Source organism: Anopheles cruzii, chromosome 3 (assembly GCF_943734635.1).
Source record: "Anopheles cruzii chromosome 3, idAnoCruzAS_RS32_06, whole genome shotgun sequence".
Lineage (NCBI taxonomy): Eukaryota > Metazoa > Arthropoda > Insecta > Diptera > Culicidae > Anopheles > Anopheles cruzii.
The window spans coordinates 18,997,148-19,014,218 of record NC_069145.1 but is presented as its reverse complement, the minus strand read 5'-3'; the positions used below and the strand labels follow the sequence as shown (position 1 = coordinate 19,014,218).

General features: G+C 51.7%; 2 protein-coding genes and 1 pseudogene across 2 annotated transcripts; 2 read left to right on the top strand and 1 right to left on the bottom strand.

Annotated features, from left to right (window-relative positions):
- The first annotated feature begins 367 nt into the window (after positions 1-367).
- LOC128275034 (fatty acyl-CoA reductase 1-like) lies at positions 368-13,533 on the top strand. Its single transcript, XM_053013406.1, has 7 exons — positions 368-913; positions 1,075-1,165; positions 10,732-10,980; positions 11,059-11,498; positions 11,568-11,632; positions 11,703-11,991; positions 12,573-13,533. The coding sequence occupies exons 1-7, from the start codon at positions 819-821 to the stop codon at positions 12,799-12,801; spliced, it is 1,458 nt and encodes a 485-aa protein (XP_052869366.1). The 5' UTR covers positions 368-818; the 3' UTR covers positions 12,802-13,533.
- Positions 13,534-13,597: 64 nt separating this feature from the next.
- On the bottom strand, positions 13,598-16,068 carry LOC128269992 (solute carrier organic anion transporter family member 4A1-like; annotated as a pseudogene).
- Positions 16,069-16,220: 152 nt separating this feature from the next.
- On the top strand, positions 16,221-17,010 carry LOC128273500 (uncharacterized protein F58A4.6). The gene is made up of 2 exons (XM_053011472.1): positions 16,221-16,519; positions 16,584-17,010. Exons 1-2 carry the CDS (start codon positions 16,248-16,250, stop codon positions 16,975-16,977), a joined length of 666 nt encoding a protein of 221 aa, XP_052867432.1. The 5' UTR covers positions 16,221-16,247; the 3' UTR covers positions 16,978-17,010.
- The last annotated feature ends 61 nt before the right edge of the window (positions 17,011-17,071 follow it).

The window sequence follows — 17,071 nt, the reverse complement described above, 5'->3', positions numbered from 1 at the left end:
ACACAGACAAAAAAAACCGAATGTCATATGTTAGAAAATTAATATCCGCCCGCCAGCGGACGCTATGCGCCGAGAATGGCCTCCACCTCCAACATGCGATCGGAGACAACGACGACGACGACGATCGACATCCTCTTCTCAGTGATTTGCGAGTCGAGGTGGCGCACCGCCGGTTTCTCACGACTAAAGTTGGCATCGGTTTTGTTTTGTTTTTTTTTGTTTTTGGCATCACCATCGAGCTCGGACCTAAGGCCCCGGGCCCGGGGAGAGACCCGCTCGGCGACCGCGCGATCGCGCTCCGCGAGGTCCACACGGCCGGCGCTGGACACGCGAGCGTCAGTTCTGCGTCAGCGGTCAACCTGTACGGGTGTGGTCAGCCAACCCAAGTCCAGCGGCGTGTGCGTCAACGACGAGGCGACGAGCCGACGATTGAAGTGTAGTGGAGTACGCGAAAGTGTGACCAGTAAAACGGTGCGTGAAACGCCAGCTCGCGGGGAAAGCCCCTTAGTGAGAGCCGTTTGTGTGTTACGTCCGTCGATTGTTGAGAGTGTGATATTTGGGAAGTCTCCTTTTCGCCCTTTTCCGAGTGCCAACCCGAAACCGTGATAGTTGTGACCCTTGCACAGAGAGCGCGCCATGTTAGGAAACAATCGCTAGTGAACCGCTACATTCGAAGCGACCAACAACCGGGAAAAAGGGAAGTGCAACCCACCAAAGGCCAACAGTGCCAAACGGGAAGAGTGTAGCCAGGAAAGAAAGAAAGCAGATTAGTGTCCCGACTGTCCACGGTCCACAACCGGGCGAAACGCGCTGCCACCATGTCCAGCATAAGCGAGTTCTACCGGGACAAGGTGGTGTTCGTCACCGGTGGCACCGGGTTCATCGGGAAGATCGTGGTGGAAAAGCTGCTTCGGTAAGCGCAACAAATCCCACCTAAAATACCAACAACAATCTGGCCAGTCGCCAGTCCCTTACACAAAAAACCCAAAAATCGGACATTCGTTTTCTTCGTTTCTTTCTCCCTGGCTCGGCTTCGTTCATCATCATCGGCACCGTTCACCGTGGGCCGTGCAGTACCTGCGAGGTGAAGGAAGTGATCCTGATGGTGCGCGAGAAAAAGAACACGCAGCCGGAACAGCGCATCAAGGCGCTCTGCTCGTCACCGGTGAGTATTGGCCGCGTATTGGGGTGCATTAGGGCCGCCTAATTTTACGCCTTCCCTCCCCCACGTCCCCACCGACTCCCTGCCCCTCCGCGTGGGCCTCGATTAATCAATTCGCATCCGCCGGCAGCCGTCGACTGGTCCGAGGGGTTTAGCGTGATGCAACACTACCCAATCGCAATCGCCCGGGAACGCCGTGGATCGAAAGTTGCGTGATTGCGAAAGGCCCTTTCCGGCCATCCCCGGGCCCTCGTGCGAGGCCCTGGCTATCCGGCCCACCGAAAGCAGCCCGTAGCTCGGTGCGTTCGGGAAAATGAGGAAAGCGTCTTGCGTTCGGAAAGAGGTTCGATTTGACTTTTTTGTGATGTGATTTACTGCACACAATTTTGCACCTGACACGGGCTGAACGGGCCGAGAGTCCGAGCCTCGCCTCGCCGCGCCACGATCATTGCTTTATATCGCACCCATCAGTGCGTTTAAGTAGCTCCCGACGGTGTCAATTGTATTATGACCGTCGTGCTGTTTCACCAACTTTCACGCCTCACAGTCTCCGCGCTCCTCCGCTGAGGGACGGTGATAAGGTGCGCGTACGGACAAAGCGGAGGACACCCCCTAAAAAAGCTCCCCCCACCAGTCGGTGGAAAGTGAAACATCGCTGCGGTGTGCCAAAAAGACCGCTCGGTAGGAGAAAACATAAAGCGGCCCCGAAAAAACTTTCTATTGCCGCCGCCGTGTGCGCCACACAAGCATCGTCCACGGTTGAACTACATTTTTTCGGCCGAAAGGTTTTATTTTGTTTTCGTTGACGTCCCAACGGTTCGGCCCGCGTCTGGCCGGCCGACCTGCGTCTGTGGCCGACCTACGAGGTGTGCGGAGTCCCCCAAACCTGCGGCGCAGGCTGTGGAGAAAGCAGGGAAGCAATTAACACGTGTTACACAATTATTGATTATGCAACCCAAACCCGACAGCTGCCCGCCGAAAGTGTGAGCGCTCCTCGCTCGTGATGGACGCGAACGGAACACGGCGCGGGTATCCGGTCCCTCGTGCGCCAGGGTAGCTACCATCGCCACCAGCTGATCGGTGGACGGTCTTCCCTTCCCAAGTGTCACATTCTTCTTGCCACCTGCTACTTTCGGTGCGCCTGGTGGTGGTGGCGGCGGTGTCAATATTGGTAGTTGAAAATGGGATTAGAAAAACATACAAGACTCCCGCGGTTGGTGTCAAGCGACACAACGTGATTGACAGTGTGGTGGCGGAGATGTTTGAGTTTTGCATCACTCCTGAGGCTGCTGGCCACATTCCGTCACCATCGCATGCGTGCGTGTTGCGCAGTGCAATTGGTTGGCCGAACGCCGCCGACTCAGGGCCTCAGAGTCCTTTGAGAGCACCAGCACCTGAGTGAATCGGGCCATCGATTGCGCAAACCTCCGTCGACGTCCACCGCTCGGTGGCCACGGTTTACCCATTCCGATCTCGATCTAGTTCTAGCGTGCTACTAGGTGCTCCGCTTTTTTTTCCTCCGCTCGTTAGACGTCAAACACCCCCCCCCCCCGGATCGGACATATCACCTTGCGCAATCACTCGGCGTTGCCACTGGGCGCCCCCGATCCGATCGGGCGCCGTTGTACTTGAACACAAATATTCAATTGCGTCTAGCAGCAGCAACAAGTGCGAGGCGCCCGCGTCACTAGAGCGCAGCCAAGATGATCAATCACCGCGCGATTCTGAGAGCCTGAGAGGAAGATAAATAAATGAGCAGAGTAAAAGGAAAAAAATGTGTGTCTAAACATGCGCGCGATTGGAGACGCACAACTTGCCATTCTCGCCCCGGGGCTCGAGGACAACCGGGTCGCGCGGTTCATTACGCATTAGAGACACAGCATACTGCTGCTATCCCACGGTTTGTGTGTGTATGTGTCTCTGGTGAATTGTGAGAAGTTTTTCCCAGTCCCTATCGATGGTCGGTCGTCTTTTTTTCCTCTGTCGAACAAACAGGCCGAGTTCCCCGTTCGATCGGCCGTTGAAGTCTTCTGTTTTGGGTCGCATTAAAATAACGTGGCGCATCATGGGCGCGGGGCGTAATCTAGTTGAGTGACCTTGCGAACCATATGACATTCCTTGGACGCAGAAAGAGTATGACCGATTCGTCAACAGTTTAAGTCACCCAGCCTAGAGTAGGTTGCTTTTCCTTATAGAGTGCTGAAGTGCTATCCAAAAATCCAAGCCTAGCTTTTTGACCGATGTCACCAACATCACTGCAAGTCGTGTTGGCGGAATCGTTTGTTTACATCGATCAAAACGAGCAAAGCATACAGGGATTTTGGGATTGCGCTTACTCTATAAGGAAAATAAACCCACTCTAAGCCACACTCGACGCACCGTTTTTGTAAGTTATCGCTTCGTTGGCGGAAGAAAGAACGACTGCCTGCGAAAAGAAGCCAATTAGTTGGAAATGTAGTTGGAAAATGCTAACACGAAAGTGATTGATTTTTGTCTCACCACCTCAACAAAAGTGAGAGTAAAGCCACCGACAACCAAGCCGTGTAGTAAATGGTACACCGGGCAGCAGCATCGCCCCCAACGGAAAACAAGCTTTCAATTTCCACTGCACCAGCTGAACGTTTCGAGGGGGGGCGGCTCCCGGAGAAATTGGGGTTAATTGATGGACCCAACTTGCTTATGATGCGACGCTCGCCGGATTATCACCAGCCCGGTGCTGATAGACGATGCGGCTGCTGCTGCCAGTGGTTCGTGGTTTGCGGCAAATTTTCTTAACCTTGCGCGCTCCGCTCCGACAGAGTCCATTTCCGGTCCGGTAGGCCCGGCAGTGCAGGCTACCCCCCCTCCCGAGAGCTCCGGTGGAATTTTAAACTCGCGAAGCCTACTGGATCGGCGCAGTTTTTGCAACTTCCCAAGCCGACCAAATCCGATGTCGCTTTCGGAAGCTTTGCGGGGTTTGCTTTGATCGTATCACTCCCCACCCAAGTCGAGACCGCTAACGAAGCGACACACGTGCCGTGAAAGTGAACTAATTAAAAGCTGGTCCGAAAAAATCCGTTTTTCTCCGTTCGGCCACAAGGCTGCAGCATGGCGTTGTCTTTGTCTTTGACGTCATCGGGTTTTGCGCGTGGTTTCCTTCTGACACCGCTGGGCGCAAATTTAGGGCTCCAAACAGGGAGCTGCATTGATTGAAGGAGGAGCCAATTTTGAGACCCACTGACGCAGTCGCAATACTGCCAACCAGCCAACCGTCATGTCGATCGCGAATTTTAGCAGAAACGGCAAACAATAGCAAGTACCCGCGCACTGTGTAGTGCGTAAAAGTGTCATCATCCACGGGGTGGTACTGGGCCGCTAACGTAAGCAGTTTGCTCGACTCGACCGCGGCTTTGTTATGTCAAAGCAAAACATTTTGCGGCCACCACCAAGCGTCGGTGCAACGAAGCCCCGGTTCCGGACTCCCTCTCGCGGTTGACCTACCTTTTCGCGCGAGCCTCTGGTCCGAGCACGTGGAGCTGGAGCTGTAAAGTTTGTTGTTTTGCAATGCAAACCCAAAGCGGCCAGAACCCGTTTGAAATGCTGTCTGAAAAGTGACAAACTCTTCGCCGCGAATGAACGGACCACGGCCCCAAACTGAAAGATAGCGAACTTTGCCTCGCGAAACACGTCACCACGGCGTACGGCGATCAATCAAAGTGGGTGAGCTTTCGGTGAGCCTTCGCCCCGACCCGGCCCCCCAACGGTGACACGGGCAGCGTCGTGTCCGTCAAATCAATCCGGCCCCATCCGGGCACACGGTGTCAAAGGCGACCAAAGCCGTGCTCCAGTCGTCGCTTGGGCAATCGCGTCACTCCGGTCTCGCGGGAGGGTTCCCACAAGCCAAAGCCCCAAAAGAAAACAAAACTTAGCCCCCGAAACATAAAACCGAGCCCCTCCCCGCCATTCGTTCGAGGTAAATAACAAGCATTCGCGATTAGCCGGGCAGCGTGGCAGAGAAAGTGACTATCACCGCGAGAGGGAAGGAAAACCCGAAACGAAAAAAAATCCGGCACGATTTGGTGCCTTTTAACGGGTTTACCGAACGGTCGGATAGGGCCATTCGCCACCGAAAAGATAACGTGCGTGTTGGGTGCGCGAAAGAGATCAGCCGAGATTTTTTGTTGGGCGAGCCGAATACCGAATGGATTTTTTGAAATCTTTTCATTAATTTCGTGGTATTTGCATTCGAAATTCTATGCTGAAAAAAACGACTCCGGAAAAGATGGTTTAGACATTCAAACTTTGCCAAACGTTGCATGCATTACGCGCGATTGTTTGGCCAACAAAGTGGATGGATCGCGCACGACTATGATAGGTAATCGCCGGACGTACCGAATAGCGGGTCGGTTCCGTTTATAGTCACCGCGGCGCACAACAGAGTCCGGGCGCCGCATACTGCTTAGCTTAGCGTCGAACTCGAACAACAATCCCTCGAACAGACCTTCGGCGTCTGCGGCGGTCCCATGGTCCAAAATGAACCATGGGCCGCCCGCCCGACCTTGGTACCCATTTGGGGCCGGCCAACGCCGGCGACGCGACGGGTACACCGGAAGCGCTTTTGGCCCGCTCTCGGCCACGTCGGCGTTAGGATCGCCCAGCGTCGCGGTCGCACGAGGTCGCACGAGGTTTCGGCCGTCGCCAGCGACCTTCCAAGCGATACAGATTTCTTTCCAATTTCTGCGGCTATTACTTTCGGTGCACTGGGCATTGTGCAACACTCGCCCAGGGACAAGTGGTTCGAAGCGTTACTCATAAAACTATGCCATTACGTCGTAGTGTCCGAGAATTTTAATTACCTGGCGTTTAGTTTTTGTGCGCCGGGAAGGGAATACAAAATATCCGCCCTTCCCGGGAGTCGGCTGACGTGAGGTTTGACGTTGGTTCGTGTGCGCGGCACGTAACGAGATGTCGGCAAAACAGTCGATCCCGTTCGGTCTGGTCCCACGATCCACGCTAACGACTTATGTAGTTTTGTGCACAAAACTTACATAAGGCACGCTCGATGGAGCGTTCTACGGCGGTCAGACAATCTCTCGAAGCGGAACACCCTCTGGACCACCGATCAGACCGGGATTGCAAATGATGATTTCCTCTCGGTTCCGACCACTGTTAGGCGACACATTGGCGGCGATCGAAACGATTGCGTGTGTGGCCAATTCAACTTTGGTGGCCAAGTAGTCTCTAACTCTCCTTCACCGTCGAATTACCCTTCGGTCACTGTCATACATGTCATCGTCAGTTTATTCGTTTCCTAGTGTCACGTTTCACATAAATCGTGTTCTAAGAAGGTTCAAGGCCACCATCACCGAGACCGTCGCGTCTGAACCATATACCCTACAATCTCGTATAGAAATGCTGTGCGGGCCGCATCTCTCCCCACGCGAAGATGTGATGAAAAACGGACGCGAACCGAACCCGATATGCTAATATGACGGTGACCTCCAAAAAGTCTAACGACTACCGGAGTCCAACGGGCCTGAGCAGGAAAGTTTTCGCGACAAATTCGCAGCCGCACCATTTGCCAACGATTTTTTTCGACTTCTCCGTTCCGGCGAACCAGTTTTTGAATGGACGGGCCCATCGACTTGGGTCGCCCCCGAGTGGCCTTCGGTTTGTTCGGAATTCCGGAAGCGGATGGGTTGAAGGTGATCACACGACGCGGAACGACGACCGCACACGCTAGTCCACTTGAGCGATTGCTTTCGATTGCAAACAAATCATGAAACTGACGGCATAGCATTAAGAGCAGTGCGATTATAGGGGGCACATAAAAGTGTCGATTGAGTCATAAAAGTTGCGACACGGTTGGTAACGAATATCAGTCCGCGTGAATCCGAATAGATTCGAGCGGCCCGACAACTCGAGCAACATTCTTTTGATTAACTTGATTTACATTATGCAAATGGCCAGCAGGCTCCCCGAGAACGGTCTAGGGCTTCTGTTTGGTGTTGTGCTGTGTCCTACAAGCACCCTGGCAGACCAATTCCGCGACAAGATCTCTGAAATATGCAGAACCACGGCCATAAAACTGTGCGCTAATGAAGACGGTGGGCACGGGCAATTTGGGAATCTTAAGCGATAACGCTGTAACTGATGAATTTTAATGTGCACAAAATCGATACCCACGATGCTGTCAAGAAAATTTATGTGAAACACGTTAAAATCCAATATTCTCCTAATAAAGATTGCCATCGTCAGCTGTTACCGAGCATACATTACCCTCCGTCAAGGACGTACGAATTATGTAGCAAATTATTCATCACATCCGCCGGGCTGCGCAGAGCTGTTGGCCACAAACGGGAAGCAAACGATCATACAACTCTTGGCCCCGGAGACGGGTTTCAAATCGGTCCGGTTTGCAAATCGAATCCCCAAAAAATGCTGTCACCATTTTTTGTCGTTTTCTTGAAGTCTGAGAATAGAAAGGAACCCCCCCCCCCGTTGGTGTCAACCCCAAACCGGACGGATCTTCTCACAAAACTTCCTCCCAAAAAAACGGGTCCCAACTGTTTACGGTCTTCAGGCAGACCCCGGCAATCGGATGGACACCGGCGTTTCTGCGCCGGATCGCCTCACGGTCGGCCGTTCGATTGTTTGAAACACCCAAACAGGGCCTTCAACGGGTCATCGACAGAATCGACCGAGACAGGTTCGGACGGATTACTCCACATCTAGCTGATCGGTGTTGACACACGGGCCCCCACCGCGTTGCCCAAGAGAATCGGCGCTTCTCGTCGCTCTTTAATCTAAAACTGTTTGAAACTTTATGTCACCTATCCAAAGGGCAAGGGTGCAGCTGCGCTGCACGACCTTCCGAAGCATCCGAAAGCCAGGCGGCCGACGCAAGCTGTGTCTTCGAATTATTGAAATAAATTATCACCGCCACCGCGGGCCTTTCGTCCGAAGAGACACAGTTCGCCCGCTCCTAGGGATGACCCTCGGACCCTAAACACGCATATTACGCGTGACCGGAGTGCCTTTCGATTGGCCGCCGGCTCCCTACGCCGCCTACGGTCAAGTTTTACGGCACCAGCATGACTCAATCACTCCGATGGCTCCGGCGGCGGCGGCGGCGGCGAAGGTTGCAGAGCTCCGGGCGGAGACGGCATTCCCCGTCGGGCCGTTGTTTTATGCACTTCCCCCTCGAGCGAAGCTGGGACCGGTTCAGGCGTCCATTTTTCAAAATCAATCATATTAGCCAACACCGAGCGCCAAAACTTTGCCAAGATGGCGATGCCGGGGCCGGGGCCAGCGAAAACCAGTCGGAATGGCGCCTAGAGGTGAGCCGCACTAAATCAGCCGCCTGCCAGAATGGCCACCCATAACCCGGCCCCCGGTTCCCTGCCTGTTACGCCAGGTTAGGCGGCCGAAAGCTGGACTGAGTTTTGGACCAGCCCTCCGTCAAAGCGTCCGAACTTGTTTCCAAAAATTCGCCAACGAATCCGAAGTAAGACGGAAAATGTGGCCCTGGTGGCTGAATGTTCTGGAATCAGTGCAGGTGTGCTTACAAGACCAACATCCATTGTGTGATCCGTTCGCGTGGCCCTCTCTTTTGGGCTGGTTGGCCGCCGGTGTGCTAATATTATTCCGCACGCCTTGAGTTTGGCAAATTTTCATAAATTAAAACAAATGATGGGATCGGCCCCGGCGTTGCCACAGAAGCGCGATTACGGTCCTTCCATTTTCGCACGACCAGCTTTCCACCTTCGAGGTGCGTTAGCCAAATTCCGTCGCCGTTCGTAATCTCACCCAGCATCGAAGTCACCCACCGGGGAGTCCGCTCATCCGACAGGCCGCTGGAATGTGTTTGAAGGAAAATTTCATTTCCATAAAGTGAAGTGACGAAACGGCAAAACGAAACCAACCCGGGTGCCGCCCAATTGCCTAATACTTCACGGGCCAGTACCACCAGAAAATAAGCATGGCATCTGATACGGGCCGCTCCGACCTCGGCGATCATAATGTATACTTATCAAAATGTGTCACCCACCTTCGGTCCCGGCTACTTTCTCCCCGAGACGGTGGCCGCGCCGTGTACCGAATATCCCGGGCTGTTGCGTCACAATTCAATGTAGTATTACTTTACCACCCGAACCGATTCGGATTCGTGCAGTGTGCCGCGCCGGCGGGGACGAGAGCTTCGCGTGCCACTCGGACACGCTAAAACTGCTACGCCCAACTGGACACTCGGTGGCCAAAATATTTACCTCCCAGCACACCGGTTTGCCATCCGGATTGGCAAGAATCAAACTAACGACAGGAGGTTAGCACTAGTAAAAGTCGACAGGAGCCGGCGGCACGGCACTGGGGGTGAACAGATATGGAAGTAGGCTCGAAACTTGATAGCGTCAAATGGCGGTCCCAACGAATACTGGCAGCTCAAAACGAGAGTGACCCACCGGTGACCGTTTCATGGCTGAACTGGGTTAGGCAAACTTTTTTTAATGGATTTCCATTAGGAGTTTGGGCCTCACTACCTTGCTAGACACGCAAGAAGCGAGGCACACGGTTCAATCGCTTCACATCTGTACTGCTCCATTTGGGGTTTCCAATTCGTTGAACGTCGAACCGTTCAGGCTGATTGTAGAGACATAAAAGTCATAAAAGTATATGGAAGCAATAAACGTCACACCGCCACGCGGGGTACATGCGGTTCGGACATTTGGCGCTGAATCGAAGCAATCCACAAAAAACCTCAGATGGAAACAATACGATAGCAATTGAAGTAATTGATCACTGTAAAATTCCATCAATTTTCTGGTCGATTGCCGTTGTGATTGAAGTATCGCTCGAATTCGCTCCCAAATGGACACATATTTGACATGTTATATAATAAATGGGAGGGTCGAAGGGGCAAACAACAAAAAAAGAACCTACCTGCGGACGCCTGCCCAACCCAAGCTTTAACCAAAATGCGTAGACTCATTCACATGCATTGGGGAGTGACGTGATGCACCCCCGGGGCAATGATGACGGCTCGCCGATCGATCGCGAGAGTTGATCAATCGAATTCATTTGTCTCGTAAAAATGGTGATAAAGTAATCGACGGCACTGATTTTGTAGTAGTTTATACAACGATTAATAAAGCGATCAATTCTCGGCGCTGCGTCACCGCCAAAGTGCTCGATTGCTCAACTGGACTGGATCGCTGGATCCGTCCACCGGTGAAACCGGTGCCAGTAATGAAAGACTACTGAAAGTCTATTTCGTCGCCTTTCGCTAACCAAACTAACGCTCTCTAGAGTGACAATCGGGGCTGTTAAATTCTGTGCGTTCGTTTTTGCGCCCGTTGTGTGAGGCCGCCGGCCATTAGAGGCCATGAACTTAATCAAACGGACCAGCACGCTCGGGATCCAAAATGGCACCACGTATAGCGTCATTACGCCTCGGCAAAGATCCATTTGCGTTCTCGTTGCTGTGGAGGAGTACTTTGAATAGCTTTACTTGTGGCCGTTGGGTACTCGGAGCTCGGCTGGGTTTATTGAGGCGCGTTCTTTTTATTGACTTTAATGGTCTTCCTCCCGACCAGATATTCGAACGTTTGGCCAAGAAGCAGCCCAACTACCGCGATCGGATCCGGGTGGTCGAGGGTGACCTGGAGAAGCCCAACTTTGCCCTCAACCCGGACGAGATGAGCTACCTAAAGGAGTTCACGCACATTATCCTGCACATTGCCGCGACGGTCAAGTTTGACGAGGAGATGATCAAGGCCATCAACATCAATCTGGGCGGCACGCGGACCGCGCTTGAAATCGGACGCCAGGCAAAAAATCTACAGGTACGTACGATCGGTACTTTGACGCTCCCCCCCACCCACGTTAACCACTGGCCCCTTGGGCACGCACCTATCCTGTAGAGCTTCGTGTACGTGTCGACGGCATACTCGAACAGCTACGACGAATACATCCAGGAGCGGGTCTACCCTGTGGACTGTGATCCGGAAAAAATCCTGGCCCATCTCGACGACGAGAAAGTGAAGCAGGAGCTGATCAAGTACTCACTAAAGTGGCCCAACACGTACACCTTCACGAAAGCCCTCGCCGAGACGCTGACCCTGGAGTACCGCAAGCACTTCCCGGTCGCCATCTTGCGCCCGTCCTGCGTAATGGCCAGTCTGAACGAACCCGTGCCCGGCTGGTGCGACAGTATCTACGGCTCCAACGGTACGTTCATTGGCTGGTACTACGGGCTGATCCGGACCAGTCACATTGATCCGGACGTCATGATCGACACCGTGCCGGTTGACTACGTCTCGAACGCCATCATTGCGGTCGGCTGGAAGACATACAAGCAGAGGTAGGTGTCGACTCGCACTTTCTGGCACCCCGTGATTTGCTTACTGATCGCTGGCCTTCTCCCCTGCAGAATCGAGGAACCGGAAGTGTTGGTCTACAACTGCGTCAGCTCGACCGATAACCCGCAGACATTTGGTAAGAGCTACTTCTCTGCCCACGATCACACGGGCACACGATGATCTCTAACTGTTTGCCATGTTGCCAGACGAAAGACGCCGCGAGTGTGAGAAAGCCTGCAAAAGGCATCCCCTGCTGACTGGCATCTACCGGCCAGTGACGTTCGCCTCCAGCAACGAGCTCCTGTTCCGGGTGTACTCGCTGGTGCTGCACTATCTGCCCGCCTACGTCATGGACCTGGCGATGCGGCTGCGGGGCGAGAAACCACGCCTGGTGGACACGTACATCAAGATCGACAAGGTGGTGGCCAGCGTGAAGAAGTTCACCAACACGTCGTACTTCTTCGACAATCAGAATATGAAGGACATGTACCTTAGGTAAGTAGTGAGGGGTGGTTCCGATTTACGAGTGGACGTCCGCCATCTTGGATGGTCATAACGCTACGGCGCTACACCTCCGGGCGATACCGCAAACGAACGTCTACTTTTTTCACTCAATGTGACTTTGATGATGCTAAAGCTCAAGCTGTCTAGACTAGGCACGACCACCTGGGCTCGCCGATTACCCAAGTCCAGGTTTTTTCGCCCCCGAGCGCTGGCTTGTGTGAGAAAAATTAGTAGCGTGCTTGGTGCAGGTCACAAAAAGGTGGTTAACCTCCAAGTTCGGGTTGCCTACCGCGCGCGCTTAGCCGCGGTATCCGTTCGGCTTTTTGTGACCCGCACCCCGCATACGAAACCTAACAGTTTATATTTTCCCCAAAACAGGTTTTAAGTCTGACACTATTCGGCCAGCTAACTCCGTTAGGTGCCCTCCGTTTGGGGGATACTACTCGAAAACGGTGTGGTTGAGTTTTTGCTTCCCTCCATTGCCATCAAGCGGCATCATGTCCCGTCGTGGTAGTAAATGGATTTACGCTAACCCCGCTAACGTTCCCCCTGTCGCCCCTGTCACATTACAGCATGAGCTCGGTGGACCATCAGCAGTACCCGTGCGACAACCGAACCTACAGCTGGCGGCTGTATTTCGAGGTGGTGGTGCCAGGGCTGAAGAAATACTTTTTCAAGGAGGACCTCAACAACGTCCAGCAGGCCCGCCAGGCCATGCGCAAAAAGGAGCTGCTCGTGAACGGCACACTGTTTCTGCTAGTCGCCCTCCTGCTGCTGCAGCTGTACTACGTGCTGTTCTAGGGCCCAGATCATCAGGAGAGACCCCAAAGCAACTGGAGATGTACGATCCACGAGAAAAGTTCGACACGTGCTGGATGAATATGCGAACAAATTAAAACACAAACGAAACCCCACGCATGTAGACAGTAAAGCATAGCGGGATCCATAGTTCATTTAATATGTTTTAAGGGCCACGGGCAGTTGGCAGTGGACAGCAGACGTACGAGTATATAGTATAGTCGATAGCAGTAGTGCGGTAGCGCAGCAGTAGCATCAGCGGCATCAGGACTGGAAGGCGTAGTGGTAGTGATAGGGTTAATCAGACTTGTGTAACCTCTCCCCGAAAACCTTTCTTCATGTACAGCAGCAGCAGCAGCAGCACCACAGAAGTTGGCCAGCATCGAACCGATCACACCAGAGTGTCGGTTGCCTCGTGTTTGTGTGTATTTTTTTATTAATATTATCAATCTGTTAGCCAGCTCGATGAATTGACTTTCGAGGGTCCCACGGCCCATAGGGTTGCGCACTCGTGCGCGAAAAAAAGAATAAAACAGCTCAGTCAGGTTGATCCGATCTCCTTGCTGACCGATCCTTTCCCGTTATCCTTCCGTTGGCGACTTGGGTAACACTCTCTGGGGCGACCTCCGTTTCGGATAGATATTTATTACTTTGATGTTCGTGCGCTGCACACATTCAGTAAATGGTTCGAATAAAGTGGAAAGCAGTACGTGATGGCGCGATGCTGTTCTTATATTGTCTCTATTTCTCCCTTCATCTTTCTAAATAATTGTTAGTTGGGCTTCTAAGTTCCGGAACGGAAATGGTAGTGTTCACATCAACGGCTATTAACGCGAATTGTTGCTACGCATGCGACCTGTGAGCTGCTGCAGTTGGTCACTAAGCACAACACCATTTGTGGTTATGTTTCGATTAGCGAAATGCATGTTCGTTCAATCATACGGCCAATTCATGAAGCTCGCATGGCACACGCAAAAGACTGCACAAAACGAACACTAGTCCATTAGTCTCCATTAGTGGGACAACATGACGGTCTCACGCTCAACGTGACGAGCACTACGTTGTTCGGGTGCACCTGCGGGCTACAACGATTTCGTTACGCTCCCCCAATTGAATGTTAAGTATTTGAAAGGGCTACCGGCTACTATTGGACCCGTTGCTTTAATTCCGTGGCAATTTTCCATGCATCAATCACCGGTTTGGAAGGGAAACTAATTGGTTTTCTCACACCATGAGATCGGCATTTGTGTCTTATTTAGCGTAGATGAAAAGTCAAGCCTTATTAAGTAGCATCACGGTGATCTTACATCATTCAATGGCCGCTTTAAGATGATAATCAGAGTGACTTGCTATTATTACATATGTGGCTAGAAAGGGAACAAGTTTCGTGTTATAAACCATCGAACTTTAATGTTAAAGAAATCAATATGTCTGACCACGATTAAAGGATTAAAGAATCCGATCACAGACTAGATGATGGCTACAATGTCGGATTAGAACGGTAAGAAATAAAACCAACGCTTTTAGTTATTCAAAAAATCAAAAGCTCCGCAGCGAACATAAATTTACTTGAAGTGAAATTTACTCTTACGGAATGAATGAAACATAGCTAAAACAGAATCTGCTACGCTTGAGATAACTTTTGTTACACTAACCATGGAACTTCACACACAAAACTTTAGCTAAATCGAAATACATTCAATATTTGTCTACCGCGGTGATTGTGACCGGGTTGACGTGACCGTTTCCTGTTAGTGTAGCTTCGGCGGCGCCCTGCTTATGGGTGTCTCCATTGGTCAGCGATTTCGGTGGGATGTAGTAGAACCAGGCTCCGAAGAAAAACAAAATTGAGCAGGCCTCCCAATGAGTGCCAAGAGCAGCATATATCTGTAGAACCGACAAGAAAAGAAAACAGTTTAACGTTACGCTATCCGTTATTGTCCATTTGTGATTCCATTACTCACTTGCTCATGAAGGCATTATCATACACCAAACAAGCGCCCTGATCTTCGCAGCTCGACTCCTGCCACAAGATGCAAGTTTCGTCAATCAGGCGCCCGAAGATCATCGGGGCAGGAATGGTGCCCAGCACCCGGACCTTGATCCACTGTATGCCAAGGGCAAACGACCGCTGTTCGTCGTGGACACACCGAAGCGTGGCGGATAGGGCTGGCATCGTTGCGAGGAAGGTGAAAAACATCACCAGGAAACAGAGCACGACAAAGATCCACAGATGGTTGCACTGCGACTGGCACATGGTGTTGACCGCATCGTAGCTACTGTAGAAGGGTCGCATTGATGCAGGTGCAGTCCCGATACACTTTTGCGTTTTCCAGATTAATCTCCTCACTGCAACCGGCATGGCAGGGTGAAAAGTACATTACACCATCCGCGCCACAAATGGGTTCGTAGTTTCGGAGACTGCAAGCACACCGATCGTTGCACGCGCTGTCCAGACTTTCTGGCCTCTTCGGCACATAGTACTCGTGCTTTGTGCGTGAGGATTTTCTAAATTATCGTGCAGAGAGTAAGATGCTGTCACTCCGGCGTGAAAAGGGCCGCAAATATTGTGGCAAACAAACAGAACTTGATGATCCCCGAACAGGACAGGTGCAACTTCTTCACCAGATAACCACCCAGAAACGTCCCTCCGCCACCCGCAGGAACTGTTATGATACCTGCAATGGAGCATGTCCGAGAAATTTATCCTTTGTTTGGGATCTTGATAATCGTTTCAATATTCAGGCTTCTGCACAATAACTTACCCATTAGTAGCGCTGACCAGACAGCCGTCACACTGAACTGGTTCTCGATCAGCTTTGGCAGGAACACGGCAAACCCGGAAATGACCAATCCCTCGGAAGCGCCGCCAGCAGTGCCCGAGGAATCTGTTTGATCTTGGTGAACGCTTCCTGCCGTTCGCCTTCAGTGTCGCCCTTGTGCGCCTCGGACACTTTCTCCAGCTTCTCGGAACCTGGCAGCGCGGACGGATACGCGAGGATGAGGATGGGGATGGCTAGCAGACAGAAGGCGGCCATAAAAACGAATCCTATCCACCAGGCACCGACCCACACCTTTGCTGCGACCGAAACGGCACGTGAAAAAATCGGACAAGCGGAACCCAAGGTTCCGACAAGGAACCAAGGTTAATAGAATAATAAAGTTATTTCCAAATTGCAAAAAAATTCAGATTGCGAATTTGATTTCCAAATTGCAAAAAATTTCAGAGTAGCTACTTTTCACAATATTTAAACTGTTAAAAGTGAGCATTTTCACCCCACCTTGTAGCAACCTTGGTAATTGTTTGAATTTGAATTTAACCCTTTAAGCTCACCGTAAACGTCAAATTGTTGACGTTTCTAGCATATCAACAAAACAAAAAGCAGCTGATTAAAAATTAAAAAAAATTAGTTTCGGAAACACGCGAACCGGCCGCAATCAATGTGAATATGGTTTCATTTTATGTGCTAGATTATGATGATAATATAGAAAAGTGTCGCATCACTAACGCGGGCGCACGAATACGGAATGTTGCCGTCTGCAAGATCCACACAGACCCGATTTGCACAATTACCACGGATCCAGTCACACTGACCGATCTGTTGCTAAATTTGCGATGCTTTCCGTGGTTTAGGCTTAGAGTGGCCAATGCCCTCGTGTCACGGGCGTTGGTGGTTATAAAATTAGTTCCTCCGAAGAACGAACATTTAGATTATCACTGGTAAGTGTCGATTGCCTACGGGTGTGAATTTGAGTCCTAATTCCTTCCTAACACATCCCTAAAGGGGCGAACGAGCCGTTCGGATGCTATGGGAGATCAACGAACTGAACGAAATGATGGCTTGGCTGTCGACACTCGGAGGAGCCTTTTCGGCGCTCGGTGATTACCAGCTAGCATGTGCAGACACGGCCGGTGAAATATCGATCCACCAAATGAAGCTCGCCTTCCGCCTGGGTGACCCATCGCTTGTCGCACGTTGCCGCCTGTACCTTGCGATCTCGCTAATCCAAAAATATGAGTTCAGTGCCGCTAAACACATCGTCCAGACAGTGTATCGGACCGAAAAGCGACAGGCGGAACCAGAAACGCGTTTACTTAAGATGTGCCATGGCATATGGGCGAAAATGCGCTACGAGTACGACCAACACCAACGAAACCAGGGTCGCAAGAAAACGTAAAACGTGTGTGTCTTCATAATGTTGTGATCAAATAAAATACCACCTGAATGCCGGATACGTTCCTGGATTAGAATTAATATGCAGCGTTCCATTT